The 19,404-nt window shown below is 40.3% G+C and overlaps 1 protein-coding gene across 1 annotated transcript in view; it reads left to right on the forward strand.

Annotated features, from left to right (window-relative positions):
• ANKRD55 (ankyrin repeat domain 55) overlaps positions 1–19,404 on the forward strand; it is a 47,224-nt gene that overhangs the window by 16,950 nt on the left and 10,870 nt on the right. The window contains exons 6-9 of the mRNA XM_050913465.1: positions 1,083–1,211; positions 13,059–13,243; positions 14,958–15,125; positions 16,594–17,258. Coding sequence (XP_050769422.1) covers positions 1,083–1,211; positions 13,059–13,243; positions 14,958–15,125; positions 16,594–17,258 — 1,147 coding nt within the window. The remainder of the gene's footprint in view (positions 1–1,082; positions 1,212–13,058; positions 13,244–14,957; positions 15,126–16,593; positions 17,259–19,404) is intronic.

Raw genomic sequence — 19,404 nt, forward strand, 5'->3', positions numbered from 1 at the left:
CATCACCTACCTATACTTAAGCCATCTGGAGACTTGAAAAGCCTTATAAGATACCTGATGAGTCACAGAAATTAATTTTAGAGCATTCAAGCTTTTAGTTAGAAAATCACTGCTAACAACTTCCACTATTAATGCACTGATAAGCTGTCTGCATCAATGTTTTATAGCTCGTAGTTTACCTGAGTTGTTGCCAATTGGCTTTACGGGGTTCTATGTCAAGTTTTAATTTCTTTTCCACTCCACATTTTTTGCTTTTTGATATTTTGGAAACAAGGCAAGACCCTTGAAATGCATTTTCCCTGATAAGAGATAGTAAACAACACCTGCCCAAAGTAAAATGTTACCACACCTGAACAACACTAGCAATTTTTAAGAAACACATTGAATGAGTAACGTTATACACGAAATCTTTAACAATATAGATGTAGAGTAAAATATAGGTGTGTATAACCATGCTGATGAAGGTGCAAATACAGGCCATGAATTCTCTGATCTACCAAGACTGACTGAACACAGCTAAGACGGAATGAAAATGCAGGTCAATAGCTTACCATTTGCTTTGTTTTCTCCCTAAACAGTAAATACGAGATGTTTATATTGTGACTTTTTTGTTGACATCACTGGGCCAGTTCCTTAGCTTGCTGATTAGTGCCAGCTAGAATACTAGCTTATAATATTTATTTTGGATCCAAGATAAGACCTAAAATAAACATCATACTGTGTCATGTCAAAGCACCAGTCTAAAACAGGCTTTTCTCACAGGATCCAAACTGAGCAGTGAGGAACCATCCCCCAGGCGTTGTGGTCCTGACCACGGATTATTTATAACAGGCTATAGTCACATATGAAAGAAGCATTCATATTTGTATCCATTTTCTGTAATAACTCCAAAAAGCTAATTGCTTGGTTCCCTCTTTTGACTCCACTAATTCAGAAGCTGTTACCAATTATTCCAAATCAAGAGGGAGAGGGAAGAGTCTGTCAGTCCTGAATGGTTTCAGAACTGTCTAGCTTATCTACAGAGACTTGAAAGGTGCTCCTGTGAGTGACAATTATTTGCTCTCCGGGTTTGTGGCTTTCAGGGAATGACTTCACTCCACTGGGCTGCTTTCCACAACAGGCCCCAGCACACCCAGACTCTGCTGCACAAGGGAGCAGACCTGACTCTGGTCGACAAAGACTTCAAAACAGCTCTGCACTGGGCAGTACAGGTGAGCCACGGCCGCGGTTTCACCAGGCAGTTGCTTGAGCTGAGCTGGATATTGTGGTGTCCTAAATACTCCAAAAGCAATTATTTTGGCAGTGAAATGAGGAAAACGGATGCTAAGAATGCCCACTAACAGCCCCAGCGTTTTGCCAGTGGGCATGGATCAAGGATCTAACATCTTTGGAGAGCAAGGCATACTTAATATAGGCTCTGCACTGTTGCCCTAAACAAAGTTATCATTTATCTCACTGAGACTATGTGTATGCTTCATGTTGAACTCATGCTTAAATTTTGTCACTAAATCAGGGTTGCAGAAATCAGCAGCTTAAACAGTCTTGCCAAAGCCCTTTGGGAATAAAATAATGTAAACACAAGTTAAAATATATTTAAACAGCTATAGTTGTGGAATAATTAGCTGAAGGGTTGAGGCCCTACTTCTCTGGAGATTAAGGGAGACAAGGAGCCAAACACATTTCTTGTTGAGCTGTATGTACCTATCTCCCATGCAAAAAAAATGTCAAATTGCTAAAAATTACTCAGGCCATCTTTAGAGAAGAAAAACACACAGGTTTAATGTGGCGTTAAACACTGTATTGTGCAATTGGTAGTAAGTGGTCTAAAATATAGCGTAATTTACTAAGTTATGCCTAAACTTTACTGCAGAAAACTTGCCCGATGAAATTACATGAATATGTTTTTACTTGCTCACTTGCCATAGCAAGTTCCGGTATCAATGTTCAAAACACCTGCACACCAGATAAGCAGAAACAGAACTTGCATGAAAATCCAGTAACATTTTCCTACAATGACTAAATATTTGCATCCTCACCTTTTGGTCTAAGTTCACTCATCTTAAAAAATGTGTCAACAAAGAAATTTAAAAGCTCTGAACTGCCACATACTATATTTGTAAATGAGTAAGGACATCTAGAACAAATAATCTGTTTCCTTCAACCACAGCCTCCCACAGATGGTTCATGTACAATAGGCTCAACTTTTGTTTTTCTGAAGTAGAGGTATATTTTGGCCTCTGCAACTGGTATTATTTCAACACTAGTTTTGTTCTTCTTTAATCCTAATCAGTCTGAAATTGGGCTACATCCCTTGCTATTTTGCCTTAGGAGACTAAAGGTATCTACTGTAAAACCTGCTGTGCATTTTTACTAGACTTACTCCAATGCAGGCTGCTTCCAGCAGGAAATCTCCGAAACTCATGCAAGCTCCTGCAGGCTAGGCAGTGATCTGGATCATAACTCTGCACTGTCTCTTGTTAGCTGTCTCTCAAAAAGAAAAACAAAAGGGAATCCCCTTCATATCAGGATCCTCAGAGTTCCCCTCATACCTTAATCTTTCCCTGAGTCTTTATTTTGTAAATTTTGTTATTTAATTCCACCATTAACTCCCACCTCCACCTTTCTCTCACAAACATGCAGAATAACTCTTGAGAAAGGGGGAAATTAAAACTGCACAAAACCCACTTGGCCTCAGGCAGAGGCAAATCACAAATCCCTCTTCTTTGTCCCTTTAAGCTGCTCCCAGAAATCAGAGGAAACACGTGCAGGATGACCCCCTCCTTTTTTTCTGCTTGAGAGAGTCCTGCTATGAAGCCTTATAAATTGCTTCTTCCATCCACATACTTCTCCATATTCTAGGTCCAGAAGGGGTAGTTGAAATACCAGAGCATGGAATAGATCTGTTAATATTTCTCTTACTCAAGCTTGGCCAAGAAAAAATACTTTCAGCCAGTGCTCTCTGCTGCTCTATCAGGCCCAGGAGAAATAGATACTGTGGACAAGCATGACTTTCTCTGCTATGACAGCAGAACAACAGCTCTGCTGGGTGGGATTATCATTATGTCTAATAGCCTCCTCTGTGGCTGCTGGAAAGGGGATATTTTTCCTTTAAGAATTGTATTCATATCTTCAGAGCACAAGCGACTCACAGAGATCAGGCAGTACCAGCTGCAGGGGTTGTTTTCGGCTGAATAGGGCCCTGTGTTTAATTTCATTTTTAAAAAATGCAGCAAGGGGAAGACCAGGCACTGCACAGCAACTTGTTTCAGAAGTTGCAGGAAAGAGACAGTTTGTGCAGGCTGGGCTGAAACACAGAGCAGGACCACATAAAAACCATTGCCTGCCATTCGAAACCAAATTCTCAGGCATGTTTCATATGAAATAATTGTTCCATGCTGGCTGTTTCAAAGACCACATGTTTGGTGCTTCATCTCCCATCAGACAAACGGTGGCTGTGGAGTCTGACCCATCTAACTGGACAGACCTTGCCCACACCAAGGTCCGCTCTACTGAAAAGCTCAAACCTCCTGCCGCTCAAGTTCACGCCTTCAGTGCAAATGTGCTACATCAGTGTCAAAAACACAGATCATTCTGGTTTGAAATGAGAATATCTCATGTCACATTTTTTTACACATGCAGTATTTTTAAGAGCTGGTGCAGACAGGGTTATATTAGAAGTGTCTCGGGGTATTTCTCTCCTTTCATTGCAGCCAGCAATAATTGCTGGAATGAAAAGGAAACACACCTTTGTAACAAAAAACTGTTAACTGATACTGGAACAAAGTGTAAAGACATTCTAACAGTTCTAGATAATGGTGTCATCGAAATCCTAGTAAAATATAGTATATACTATACAGTATACACTATCATACTACTGTATCATAATAGTATTAGTAGTACCTTGGAAATAGCCTGGGCGGATTTGGAGTCTTCCTGCATTGCCTTGCCAGTTGTCATGATTTTTACCAGAAGTTTCTTTGTCTCTTTCTTAAAACTCTGGCTCCCAAAGTCATATGATTCTGTAAAAATATCAGCTTTCATTTAAAGAATAAACAAACAATCAAACAAAGATTTCTTCTAAAGTGGAGAAATGCAAACCTCTAGGGATAAAAAGGCAACTAAAAAGAAGCCATTAAAAATAATATTCTGCCACGTGGAGCTGTGCTTATGATTTTTTTATAGGTTGATTCGGAGTGCAAAGTTTTAAAAAATTACGAGCCTGAATATTTGCTCCATAGCAACAATGCAATTATTTCATTCCCCCGTTTCCTGAGAGCAGAGTGAAATACCTGTGTCTCTTAAACACATTGTAAAAGCAAAGCATAGGCCATTATTCGTTTGTGTTTGGCTGAGCAAGCATGGCAGCCTCTCTGTAATTACTTGGAAGGTGAGAGCACACTTAAATGTCAGGATCTCTACGAACGAATCTCTCTGTTGCTGCAGGGCATCTCGAGGACCATGCAGCCAGGGCAGAGGAAGGGGCCAGGGAAGGCAGTAATGGCTCAGGGCCAGGGAAGGCAGCGGTGGCTCACGGCCAGGATCTCTCCCGAGGGATCACTGCACTCCTTCTCTCTGCCCAGCACCCCATTTTTTTCCTGTGGGCTGTCTACGGTGGAAGAATTCAGAGAGACTTCCAAAGACTTCTTAAAACTTAGTGGGTGTTTCTCCATGGCAGACATGTTTGTTGTTGGATTAGGCCAGAAAAGGTGCATTTGCTAGGCACGGTTCACAGACTGGTTGGTTTCAAGCAGATTTCTTTCACTGCAAAATTGTACCTGTTTTCTCCTTGTTTCACACAGCTTTCTAGAGACAGCTAGAAAGGGAAAGTAGTGACTTCTTTTTTTATGTCACTAAGCCTTAAAGACAATTTTGACTGTTAGCAAACAAATGAAAAACAGATTCAATTTGCATTTTTTAAGCATACGCTTAAGAAATCCCTTTCTCGTGTAAATATTGTCATTCCAGCAAAGGTACAGCTGCTGCTCATGGAGGCTGGAACATTGCATAGCAGCAGGGCTCTACAGAGTGAGCTGTCAAGTTGCAAAACAAGGAGGAAGAGAGTTTGCAAATAGTTTTGAGTAAGAAACAAACTTGCTCCGATACCATCAGAAGCTTTTTCCAAAAAGTGCCCTAAACATTTGTGACAATGTCTGCAATAGCAAATTAAATGTGCTTGAGTCTTGGCTCTGGCACCGAGGCCAACTATCATAGGGCAGGCTGTGTCCCTACTGCTAAACTCTCTTATTCTCTAAAACAGGATGGTTGTATGCAGACCGCTTATTGGGAATGGTCTGTGGCCCATGCTAGCTCCTGAACTATGTCCAGGAACTGGTGGAGAAAGTGTTAATTGACCCAACCCAAAACCATGCCAGGGAGGATTTTAAAAATTTTACAGAACAGACAACCGAGTTCCAATGCTCAGGGATGCTCCCTAGTGCTACTTAGTTGTCTATATAGCTGTAACCTATTTCTCGACTTTCATTTATGTCAGTTCATCAGCCAAAGCTGCTTTTGTGACTTGTGCATGGTACAGCAGTATTGATACACAAACCCATCAGTATAACCAGATCATCAGAAAAACTGCCTTTACCTGAAATAATTGACTGTTAAACAGTAAGTCCTTCAAGTACGAACATGCCGTTGACAATGTAATTATTCATGCCAATCAAATTTCCAAGGAAATCAATTGCAGAACTCCCACTGAGCTTAGCAGAAATTTGTCTCAGGCAAAACCTGTAGGTAAGTACAGGATAATTGCCAGACCTCTTCCCAGCACACAGTCTATGTGTAACTCCGCAAGTGGATGCCAGAAGATGAGTAATGTACATGCACCACACTTTTTGCATATCTATAAATGTCCTGATCTCTTATGCCTAACAAAAAGGCACTGGAAGACAAATGTTTCCATTTCTCTGATAGTATTAAGGAATAAATCCTTATTCTACTGCAGAATAAAAGATGACCTCTTTTTCAAAGCACATAAACAGCTTATCCAGAGAGATCAGTCCTCACAACAATGTACTAGCAGGGGAAAGCTGCCAAGTAATTTTAGTCATAGCCATAGCCATTTACACAGTAAATCATACGCACTTATTATAGGAGACTCCAAGTGAAAATAAACTCTCAGAGAGACTTGGCCAGTATTTCATGCAGTTTTTTGTTTGAGCAAAGAGAGGGTAAGAGAGGCAGGGACATAGGATAGCCATAGAGGTAGGCCTCCATGACTGCCTTTGTCGTTTGGTAGCTTTTTCCAACACCCACTAATGCTGCTGAGAGGATAAATATTTTAAAAACTCCATATCCCCTAGTTGTACCAGAGGCAGCAGTGCTCTGAGGACCACAGGGCAAAGTATCCTGTACAACAACAACACGTTCTCTTTCCAAGAGTACCACAAAGTCAAGCCAAGCTTGGTCGCTCTGAGTCTGCAAGAGACACTGTCTCAGTGGGTGTCTGAGGCTGAAGCACTAGGATTAGGAAAAGACAAATGCTCTTTGAGCTGGCTGAGTCTCACCGATGTAACTACAGTGGCGTCAGTAGAGTTGTTGTTAATTTATATTGGTTTGCCATCAGAAGCACATCCTGTGAAGTGCCTGGGCTGCATCCAGGCAACTTCTGGCAAAGTTTCCCCGGCAGGAGGAAAGCTGAAGATGGTGTTATGGATTGTTCTCAGCACAGGGCCCAGTCATCTCTGTCCCTTGAGGGCAGAGAAACCACAGGGTGCTCTGAATTTTTGCACTGGTTCTCCACTGCCAATGCAGCCATCTGGCAGCCAGGGCATGGCAGCAGTGGAGGCAGAGTGAACGTGCTTCCATTCCTCAGCTTTCCCTAGTCTGGGGTACAGAGTGGGGATGCTGGAAGTCCTTAACAATGGGAGAAAGCTCCTGTGTGTGCAAAACTCTTCAGCAACCCAAGTTGCCAGCTTTATGGACATTTCTCACTGCACCATGTTTGCTGCAGAATAGAAGGAGCTGCATTATGTCTCTGCTCTTGAGTTTGACATTCTCCATGTTTAAAACGGCAGACACTGCATCTGCGACAAGGAGGGACGTGTTGTTCTGATACAGCCTTAATATCTGATTCCAACCAGACACACCCTCACTGTTAATGCAACATTATGTTTGTCTTGTTCTGATTCTAGGATGAAATTCTGAACTCGTGTTACAGTAAAGGTAATGACATAATATACTGCCATGGTGCTCCGAACATGAACATGAGCAAAACTGCACTTCAGTGAAATGAATCCCATAAGGGAAAAAATTGTACTGGAGGAACAGTTCCGTTTTGCCAGTATAGCTGTAACTGAACACAGGGCTTCTGCCAGCAAAGCCTTAAGTCAAAGATCAAGACTTTTCAAGCCTGAACCAATAGAGCCATGTGGGAAAAGTCTGTGGAATGGCTTTTGCTTTCAGTAAATACTGAATTTCAGAATCAAAATGCAAAAAGGTGACTTTGAAAGGAAAGATGTATTTACCAATGTAATAACCTCAACTAAAGTTATAAAGGAAAAAAGTCCACAGACAAGTTATTTGTTCAAATTTTGCTATGAGTTGCTCAACAAATACTTGAAATGGCTCATGTTTCTTTATTTCAGCAAAGGAGAGAAAGATCTTTGCTTTTTTTTTTTCAGTGGCCCTGTTGGTGTTACAGTCTATTTCATATTAAAATATGCTATGTGTGTCTGTTTGTGAAGTATAAGAGGAAAGACAAAAGTCTTGGGAAACCAGCCAGCATTCTGTAACATAAAACTCAAACAGCACCCAATGATGCACAAAGATGGTTTCCAGGAGGAAGCCAGAAGTACGGATGCAAATTTTATTTAACCTATAGTAATTTATGGTGCTGCTTTATAAACGTAAGTTACCTCCCAAAGTAGTGCAATGGGAATAGTATTTGCTTGTTCCTGCAGAAAGGAGCGAAATAATGGTTAAAATGTCAAGCCATTCATGGTCAGAGCAGAGGGACATCAAAGAGAAAGTCAAAGCTTTGGATTCACAGGTGTGGAACTGAAAGAGGAGGGAATGTAGAAGAAGAGGAAACACAGACAGCCCTAAAGTGCAATGCTAATGATAAGAAGCAACATCAAGAGCTGCTAGTGGGGAATTTCCATCCAGCAAAGCCGGCTATAGATATAGGAAGGCTTTAAACTGCGCACTAATACAAAGAGACAGAAAATATAGGAGAACTAATACAACCTAACCACATAATCTCCAGAGGCATTCACTTGGGAGAAAAATACTTTGTCAGGGTTTCCTGAAAACAGTTAAGCGGTCCATAGGTTGTCCCTCTCCCCCTCCCACGTCTACATTACTGGTAGCCACAAGCCAGCTTAGCAGACTCCCTTCACATGATTCTTCTCTTTGGCATCGAAACATCTAGTTCACTAGAATATTCTGACGAGGGGAAAAAATTAACCCTCTATACAGTGCAGTGAACAAGGAAAACATTGTACTAGGTATGAGTGAGGACCTAGCAGAATAAAATGCATTGTTATGGTAGAATATTACGTAAGTGACAATAAACTTCCCAAGTAAAATTATCGTTCTGCGTATCAGTTGGACATACAAAGGGCTGAAGTATAAGAACAATGGCTGTAGTAACAATGAGGATAAATTGAGTAGACATAGGTGAAAAAAGTGTCAAAATCAGAAAAGTGTCCCAAGCTTGCAGGATTTTCCTCATGGTTCTTGATTCAGTCGATACTTCCTGAAGAATTATTTTCTTATTTTGAAAGCACTGAGAGATGCAACTATCAGAAGCTGGGCTTTTTATTAACCAACCTAAAGAAAACAGAGTTCTAATCAAGTGAAAGTGAGAGCTAACAACCCTGTTAGTGAATTTGTTGTTTGCCACTGTCTGGAGATGACACAAACCTCAGACAAAAATTTGCACAAAGCACAATGAGAGTTTGCCTTACAAGGGCTCCTGGATCAAGCTTTAGGACATTTCTTCTTCATGACGTAAGTTTAATTTAGATGAGTGATCTAAGAAAGAAAAGTTCACTGAGGAGAATGAATAATTGGTGGAAGCAGACAAAGGTGTGAGATGAGACAAAAGTGTAAAGAAAACTGGGGGGGAGCCCTGCAGAATTATATAGAAACACATAGCAAAAATAACTAATAATCTCTGAGAACGTTGCTGAAAAGAATTTGAATACAAAAGGGGAAGAAGAAATGTAGGGATACATACAGTAAGGTTACAAAAACATGTAATTTTCCTATGGTAAATTTACCACTGAGCATCCTGGTCTAACAATAGTACTGTGGTTCATGGTAAATTTACCACAGGAAGACTACATTTTTGGTGACCTCAGCTGAAAGCTATCAATCTAAGAATAAGGGCAGTGTAAGCGTTTTAGGAGAACTTGTGTGCAACTCAAAAAAGCCAAGATGAATGTAAAGATAAGAAGGCATTCCTAAGAAGAGAGAGCTGGAAAGCCACAGAGCAGTTGGCCAGAGATCTCTTTCAGCAGAAGGTTCAAAATATTAGGAAATACCCTTTGATTATTTAGAAAATGTAATTAACACTTTGATTGAATTGTTAAAACAGGACAGAAATTTCATAGCCATCTTCAAAGCAATTATTGCTTCCTCAGATAAGAAGTTACTGGATATAGTATGTTTGAATGTCAATTAATCAGTTTAATACCATGTAGTAAAACACAGAAATACTGGAAAAGTGCCAACAAGATAAAGTTCATCACATGGCACAGAAAGCTTGTTAAGCAGGTGGTGAATAGTGATCATAAAAACTCCAATTCTTTGTCCCTTTCTGGTTTGAGCAGTACATGTAATTTTAATCACACTGAATGACGTCAATAGCACAATTTGTATAAGCACAACCTACTAGAATGGACCCAGAATTCAGTTCAAAGATAGGATGTCCCAGTGGGGAAGAATAAGGAGTAATGCAATCAAAATCAACCCAGGGACTTATATCACACGTCATATATTCTCTATCAGCCACATTCGGGACAGTTCAAATAATCTTTGGAGGTGGACATCTCACAGACAGTCCAACCAGGGTTTTATCATAAGAATGTTTTTATTTGTTCCATAATGAGGTGACAAAATACAGAACACGTACATAACCCACAGCTAGAACCAATTTAGAGGGACACCAAGCACTTCATGGGTCAGGATGAAATTCAAAGTGATTTTCATAAATTGTAGGAATGAACTGAAATTAATAAAATAGCACTGTGTACAGAACTGTGAAAAATTAAAGCTGTTTGCACGAAATGAAGAGTAGTAGGCTAGTAGACTAGTGGATTACAAAGTGAGTAGGATTTTAAATTATGGTGTTGATACAAAACAAACAAACATCATTCTGGGACATATTAACAGAAGTGTGATACATGTGGGCTACAGGAAGTAGCAATGTCATTTTCAATGTCAGGAGAGAAGCCTCAGCTGGATAATTATGGCGTTTGGGGTGCCATGGTTGAAGAAAGCTGTAGAAAAACTGGAAAGAGGCCAAAAGCAAGCACCAAGTATGGTAAGTGGGTTGAAAAGCTTGACCCATGAAGAGAGGTTGAAATGGTTTGTTTAGTCTAGAAAATGGAAGATTGGTGGGAGACAGAACAGTCTGTAAATGTATAAAATGCCAGTAAGAACAGTGGGAAATTTCTTATGCAAATGCTAAGAGTTGTGCAAGAACATTGAGGCACTGAAACCGTAGGCGCAGGATGTGAAATTTGGACTTAGCAAGACAGTATAAAATTAGAGGAATAGTAGTGTCACTAGAACACGAATACAGAAATAGTAAGATACTGCATGTTAATAATTTTTTGTATCAAAACTGACTTGGAGAAGGATGGTAATAGATGTTTATTGTGGTAGTACTAGAAGTATATAATAGACTTAGTTAGCCCTGAATGTAACTAGAGATTTCCCTGATGCTAGTGACCAAAAAATGTAACTGAGAATTATGCTAGTATGGAGGACATCGACATTTGGCATAGGGACTGGAGAACAAAACTAACAATTATTCATAGGATCTCGGTATTGCTGAACATGAAGATCAACACTCTTTTTTCATTAGATATTCATCAGACAACTATAAATTAATAACAATTTTAACATGGTTAATGAGGGCATTATAAAATGCCTGGTCATAGAAAATAAGCTTGGATGGCATCATCATGAGTAGACTCTAAATTAAACAGGTGAGTAAACAAAGTACATACAAAACAAAATTCCTGATTTCTGAGGGACACATTTTGGTAAATTAAGGGAATTCTCAGCTGGACTGAGAAGCTCTGGGACCAGCAGGTTCCACGGACCTGGAATGTATCCTGTCAATGGTGCAAAATGTAGCAGGAATCTGTATCCCAAGAGTGGAGAAGAAAAGTGTGTAGAAGAGGCTTGAGATATAACAGATGACTATCCATCTTTAAAAGATATATTTAGAATAAGTAGACATCTGACAAAACAATAGGCAAAAGTACAGAGAAACAAAAGAAGTTGTATCTCAAAATGAAGAAGTGAAAAGTAATAATGAAATGTTGAATAGAGACTGGAAGGAAATTACTTTCAGAGATAAGGCTTGAAATCAATCTTGCTTAACATTTTCATGGTAACTTGGCACAAAATATAGGGGCTTTCTGATGAAATCTGCCGATAACAAAAAACTGGAAGACATTAACAGAAAAGAATGGGGATATCATACTGGGGAAGCTGGATCACCTTCAAGTCCAGAGTAATACAAATGGGACAAAATTGAATAGGATAAAACGTTTTAAGTCATGTGCTTGGGTGCTAATAACAGAAGGTCCTCCCAGAAACTAGAAACTCTATGTTTGGAAACGACTATGGAAGAGAAGTACTGAGGTGTAAAGGGTTATTCCAAAATGACTAGGAACTTCTAATGGGACACAGCTGTGAATAAGGCAAATGCTGTTCTGTGACATACCAAAAGAGGTATTTCTAACACAAACAGGGAAGAGCTAGTGTCACTGTACAAAGACCTGGCAAAAATGTCTGTGTGACTAGGTACAATTTCATCACTCCTCTCCAAGGATACACAACTAAAACACAAAAGGAGAAGGGTTAGTAGGTTGATGAGAGAAATAGAAAGCATATTTTACAAGGAAAACTTAAAAGACCTTGATTGATTAGAGCAGCAAGAGAACAGCTCAGAAGGGATATGATGATTGTCTATAAATACATCTAAAGAACAAATACCAGTTAGAGGAAAGAAGTATTTAATCTAAATAATAATGCTGGCACAGAAACAAAGGGACATAAATCAGCCATGAGTATGAACAGAAATTAGAGATACTAATCATTAGAGCAAACAAGTTCTTGAACTGCCTTCCTTTGGGAGTAATGGGGACAAAAACCCTAATTGCTTTTAATGGACACAGCAAGTTTACGAAAGGGATGATGTAACATAGCTGCAAGTGATTGCAGGGATTGAATTTGGTGATCTAGAAAGACCTTTCCAGCCTTGTGCTTCTATGTTGCCATAAAAAAATAATTAATTCTTTTTCTCTATTTCCACCAAGTTAGGATATAAAATGTTCAGTTTCATTTGCAGGTTAGAGAACAATGTCAACTTTCTATTAAGACACTGAAGTACTAGAGCAAGCTAGCTAAGAAAGTTTTCAAGAACCACTTAAGCAAATATTTGACATGGCTTTTCTAGGTGTACTTGGACAGGCTTACAGAAGTGGGTTGGTCTTTTGAGGTCCCTTCCAACCCTAAATTTCTATGAGAAAATATAGGCTCATATCTTTCTGGACTCTGGCTTAGCAAAACAGCAAAAACTCCAAGTTATTTCTGAGAAAGCTGTTGAGTAATTTACACTCTGTAACTTTTGGAGATATTTGCAGTGGTACATTATTTATTATTTTTCCAGTGTTCAAAGTGTTCTAGGAAGTTCATAAAGCAAACCCAATTCCCAGCAGGAGATTGGAAGCTTTTGGCTTTTGTACCTGGGGAGTCTGGTATACACAAAACAAAATACCATTATTGTATTTAGCCTTCTCTAACAGAGAAAATGCAGTTTGGTGTGAGCTCCAATGTAAAATGCTTTTCTTCTCTGAACTTCCTCCCAGAGTGGCAACAGGATTCTGTGTTCCATCATTCTGGACCACTATCAGGGACCATCAATAATAAACTATGATGACGAGAATGGCAAAACATGTATGCACATTGCTGCTGCTGCAGGCTACAGTGATATTATCAGTGAGCTGGCTAAAGTCCCGGAGTGCAACCTGCAGGCCCTTGATGTGGATGACAGGTAACCATGGAAACTCTGAAACTGAAATTGCTGCTTCCTTTCTATTAACCTGAAACTAGCTCTGTTTATTCTATAATCATGTTTCCTGTTTCACAGGCCATGGCCTAGTTAATGAACTGCGCTTAAAGAGAACCGTACTTGCTCAGAAACACTGCAAAGCAGGCCAGCTCACATGTATCATACCTAGTATAATAACTGACTAGTAGGAATGTTATTTAACTTTGTGTTTCTGGTGGGAAATGATAAGATTATGTGTGAAAGGACTTTGTCACCACTTGACTTAACTTCTTTCAATCAAAAGAGAACATTCTTTTCAAAACAATAGAACAGGACCCTACAACTTGAAGCTGGGATCCTGCTGCTATTTGTATTTAAGAAATGGCAATGTTTCCTTGTTGCATTTAAGATGCTAACACAGTATTCCTACAGGACCAGGGGACATTCACCTTCCATTCTGACAACGCATTTGATTCCTTTCAGGCTGAAATCCCTATATCATAAGTGCAGAGGAGTCATCTCCTTTCCTCTTTTTCACCCCACACCTACCTCCCTTGGAACTTTGCTTGTAAATTTATTTAATGCAAACAGAACCAACTGACTGTTCGCATTGATTGTCCTGCTCAGTGGAACAAAAGCCAAGAAAATCTTGGCTTAGGCCTTCAGGTACTTAAAATAATAGCACGCTTCGTGGAAAAGTGCAATAAAAGGGAACAGAAATAAAACCAACAGAGTTCTGGAGAAGTTTCTAAACATCAGTAAGATGTAGTTGAGAAGGCTGTGTTTCTATGGAAAGAAGGGTGAAGGGAGGAGTTTAACTACACTTATGAGTTCAGTAAGACAGGACCTCCTATTACATGTTCTCAGATATTTCCATAGAAGGTATTACACTTGAAGAGGGGAAAAGATAAGCTGTTCACTATAAACACACAGTAGATTTCCATTCTATTGTGTTTCTGACTGCATCCGTCTGAAATCACTGGGATTGCAAAGGAACAGGTAGAGAAAAGTCAATTTTATTTTTTATCCTTGCACCTTTATGGTGTTTTCTGTGCTTTCAGATTTTTCACAAAAGCAAAATATTACAATTTGGAAACTGGACAAAAGTTTCCAAAGACAAGATGCGTATCTTCTGCCAAGCAGAAAATTAGTTTGATTCTCCTACACATATTCAAGATAATTATATCTGCTCCAGTCTGTGCCCATCAAAGAACAACAAAACTGGCAAAGGGGCAATGACAGTCTGGTAGATGTGTTCAGTCCTTCTCATTCATCTGGGGGAGGCTTCTTCTCCTATTACCTTCATGGAGAGCCCTGAGCCAACCATTGCTAATTGTGTTCGGTGTAAAGATGAGAAGAGCTTGTCCCTATGCAGTGGACACTACAAAGATTTCTTTCAAATTCTGCTCTGAGAACTTCAGGCACTCCTCCCACTCTGCAACTCCAGCAGCGGAAGAGATGCTATTATACAGCATGTACAGGCATTCTGCAGCTCCATATCTACTTTCTCTACAGCTAAATAGATGCACATAGATAGTCTTTGGCCTTATTACCACCACTGGCAGCTACATCAGTGTGGGCTAAGTTGCTGGAGAATTCCTTAAAATGGATGTCGTGAATCTGGACAAGTAGCATAGGAGTACATCTCATTATGTCATTAGTAGTTTCAATAGTAAATTTATTCATCAATTTTAATGATACTCCTGCTTTTCTGTAGGACACCTTTGCACTGGGCTGCAGCAGCAGGGAAAGCTGACTGTGTGCAGACACTGCTAGAGCTGGGGATAGACAACAGCCCTCGAGACATCAATGAAAACACTCCTTTGACATATGCAATGTACTGTGGGCACACAGCATGTATCAAGCTGCTGTCTCAGGAGAGCAGGTAAAGCAAAAGTTCACATCTTGCTCACTTGTTGCCACTGACTAGAAAAGAAATTTATTGCTTTTTGTATGCTACTGAAGGGTTTAAGCCCTGGGTGATGTCTCCTCGATTCATGTGCAATACTCAGTTCAAGTTTTCCACCAAAATAGCAATGTTAAAATTAGTCATCTACTGAACACTCATCACTGCGGTTACAGTGCTAGTCTGCCGATCAGCAGAGGGTTCTGAACTAAGAAGGTGTGAGTATAGGTCTTGCTCAGTTACCTTCATGCAGAAAATTTATCTTACGGAATAATTTCAGCCCTCAGATGTATGCCTTCCACTTTTTTGAAATGTCTATGCACTGTGTGTTCATGTAACCAGACAGAGGGATAGATTGAACATAAAAGCAGCTTTGCCAGGCAGATAATAAAATAAATTTCAAGTTTTCATCCTCAGGGTAAGGGTTTGGGATTGTTTTCCTAGCCTTCTTTAGTTCTCTACCTTGAATGTCTCTTCTCATTCTGAGTTTTTTTCTGTTAAAAAGTATAATTCTTTTACCACTACTTACAATCTTCCTCTCTCTTTGTATTTCTCATGTTTCAGCAGCTGTCATTTAATTCATTTCAGTTCTTCAACTTTGGTAAATGAGCATGCACTTACAAAGACGTTCATCATCACATTTCTGTGTGCTTTCCCCTCCTTTCCAGTCAGCAGTTAGTATTATTTCCTGTGTTACAAATTGTGAGACATCGGTAACATTACCTCTCTTCCTCCTCCTCCTCCCGCACTCTGCCTGTCAGAGTAGGTCTGAAATGTTGATTAATCAAAATCTCATCTAAAAACCACTACAGCAACACCACTGTACGTAATTATCTTGATAGATCTTCTGAAACTGTGCCAGGCCTCTTTAGTACAGGCAAGGCAAGGCAAGGCAAGGCAAGGCAAGGGAAGGCAAAGGAAGGGGTGGGGTGAAGGGGAAGGGGAAAGAGAAGGGGAAAAGGAGAGGCAAAGGCAAAGGCAACAGCAAGGGCAAAGCCAAAGGCAAAGGGAGGGAAGGAATGGTGAACTAGTGCCTTTGTTACAGTGTTAGCAATGACTGTGCTGTTGGAAATACCATTTTCCAAATATGGTTTTAAAGATCCCAGCATGTCCTTCTTGTTATTATTGGATCTTGCCTCACCATTAAGAATAATGATTCTGCAGCTGGTAGACGTTGAAGCCAGAAAAGTTTGTTTGGTTTTTTTCCTGATAGCTGCAATGAGCCTACATTAAGATGAGTGTAAGCAATGAACCTCGTAAGAGTGAAGTAACACGGTATCATTTTCAGTCTTTGTTAATCACAAATTTGGAGTCCTAATTTTCTGCCTCCTTGAGCCACCCCGCATATATATCTGAACAGTATATACCCCATTTCATGGGCTAACACAGACAGTATTTTTTTCATTATTTCACAAAAATGACATCACATTTTGATTTGTACTTCCAGTAGATCTGAGCCAGTTCATCAGTTTCCCTCCCAGAACAACAGACTCCTAAAGAAAGAAGGACGATTCAGTATGCTGAACCACATCTTCTCTTGCAAAAAGAAGAAAGATGATCAGAAAACCAGTCAGAAGGAGAGAAGTAGAGACCGATATCCTAGAGAAGAGACCTCAGAAGTAGATGACATCATCACCACTTTTGATTGCATTATGGACACAAACTGCAAAGACATTCCCGATGACTGCATCACCACCGCTGACTTTAAAAGAAGGAGCACAGACACAAAGTACCTCATAGCAGAAAAGAAGCAACCAGAGTGTCAGGGACTTCTGCCTGTCAGAATCCAGAGCCTGCCTCCAATCACTGCGGGCAATTCCTTCCTAACTGCTTCCCAGAGTACAACGTCAAGCTTCTCCTCCAGCACCAGCACCCACTATTTTGCACGCAAGTCTCAAAAGAGTAGGAGTGAACACAACTTGCTGGACCACAGAAGCAGCTGCCAGGCTTTGTTGGATGATCCCTGGAACACAGACTCTAACCAACTACTCTCCTACAAAGTCTGTACTAGGACTCCTTCAGACAAACTGATAAATGGCTTAAACTCTGATAGATCTCACCATGTGCTTTTGTGCCCTCCCCGCCTTCCCTCACTTTCCAGTTCCCCATCAGGTAATTTCTTTCTTCTCTATCTCCCAAATCCTATAATCTCTACTGATGTGGCAAGCTGAGTCAGAAAAAATAGGTAAGTCTGATCCATGACATTTCTACTTCTTTAATATCTTTTTCAGCTTCTTCTCCCTGTATGTAGTAGCAATCACAGATAGCATACGGACAGGACATAAGCTGACAGCTGAAGCAAGGTGCTTAGGTGTGGGAAAGAAGAGATTTAAGTAGGTCTGATGAGCAAGCAAAAACGCAGGTAGTTAGGAAGCATGTAAAGTACCTAGGCAAGGTAAGTGCCTCCAGATTATATATGTGCTTTGTGAATTGCACGTTAACACCCACTACCACGCCTGCTGCCTTGTGTCCGCATTTAGTCCTGGAACTAAATGTGCAAGGGAACAGTACTGCACTCAAATCTCTAACCATGCTGAGAGCTGCTTCTGGATCCAACCAGGTAAGTCCACGTGTGCCATGCTGGATGGCTCTGCACCATGCCACTTTCCCCTTATAGACATATTCTGACTCCAGGCTGTAGTATCACCCCTTCCCACTCCTCCCACCCTGAGTGCCAGCTCTTTGGTCTAATGTGCTGTTCTTATGGTTTCTCCAAAGCTGAATTCAGGTTGCTAAATTTACAGAGATGGAGTAAATGCTTTTATGTTGTGGTTTGGAAACTGTAATGCAACAGTAATGAAGCAGAGCATCAGAATTCTGAAGTAAACTCGAAACTAGGGTTTGGCAGGATTTGGGATCTAGTACTTTGACTCACATCCATGTTTAAATGAATCTGGGTGGCTGGCCTGTGTGCTGGAGTTTACTTCAACATATCAGTGTCTCCAACTTCATCTCCTTTGGGATTAGTCCCATGCCAAAATTAAACACATCTAGCATGCCTTCCAACCACTGTAATATCCAACTGAAAATGAAGCAAGCAAAAGCAATCCCCAGACTTACCAGTACACCATTACAAGGAGTAAACATTACACAATAAGTAAATCCACCCTCACCCCAACAGACATGAGCTGTTACCCTCCAGTGGAAAGAGGAGTGAACAGAAACGCTGTCTGAGAAGAACCCTCAGTTAGGTAAGGTCACTATCAGAGCTTGCATGATAGTGCAAACTGTACTGACTCCTAAGTGAAGGGATCTACAAAATAGCAAGTCTTTGTTCACATCTCTAATAATGAGAGTAGAGACAGCAATTTCAGAATGACAGGTCATTCTACGTTGTGTGAATAAAGGCTGGAAACAGTTTTTCAGGGTAAAAAGGAGCTATTCAAAAAGTTCCACTTCCTGAACATCAGGCCACGTTCCTAAAAGCTTGATAGACCTGGTCTATAGGCGTCACTACTTTTTTACTGTGCACTCTTCAGCTATTCACTCAACCACACAAACCCCAAACTCCACATGACTAGCAAGGATTGCTCCAGTACAACTCTTTCTACACTGAACTCTGCAAGGTTCAGCTCACATGTGGAAGACAAGAAAACCTGCAGGGCTTCTTTGCAACCTAAATATAATAGGGTACAGTGACACTGAGATATTTGAGATCATTCATGTCGACAGTAGGAGGAGGAATGAACTCAAACTGGATAAACCAAACCTGAGGACAACTATGGGGAAACATTTCTTGGTGGAATTAGCTAGACTATAAATACATTTGACATGGAAGTAACTACCATATTATTTAAACTGTGATTATAGATTTTTCTTAAGACTGTAGAATACTGTATGGTTAATTCCTTGTTTGCTCTGGACAGAAGGACAGGTGGTTTTCTATGAACATCCTATGACAAAAAGCTGCAACCAGCTGAATCAGGACGGGCCCTGTGCATCCACTCAGTGCTCCATGATCTGCACAGGGACTCAGCATAGGACCAGCAGTCTACACGCATGAATGAGGGCAAAATTGTATCAATTATGGGAAATTTTCTAATTGTTATAATGGGAGCTGTCTTTGCAGGTCCAAAGGAAGAGTAAGTAATTTTATCTCTGACAGTTTATTATCTCCCTCAGAGAAAAAAAAGCCTGAGTCTGCTTTAAGCCCAGTTCTCTGTGTACCAGCTCCCTTTAACAAAACTTTCCAACAATGAAAAGATTCCTGTAGCTGGCAAAATGGACTTCCACCGAAGCATGTGAATTAAGGAGGCTG

The sequence above is a fragment of the Gymnogyps californianus genome, chromosome Z (assembly GCF_018139145.2).
Source record: "Gymnogyps californianus isolate 813 chromosome Z, ASM1813914v2, whole genome shotgun sequence".
Taxonomy (NCBI): domain Eukaryota; kingdom Metazoa; phylum Chordata; class Aves; order Accipitriformes; family Cathartidae; genus Gymnogyps; species Gymnogyps californianus.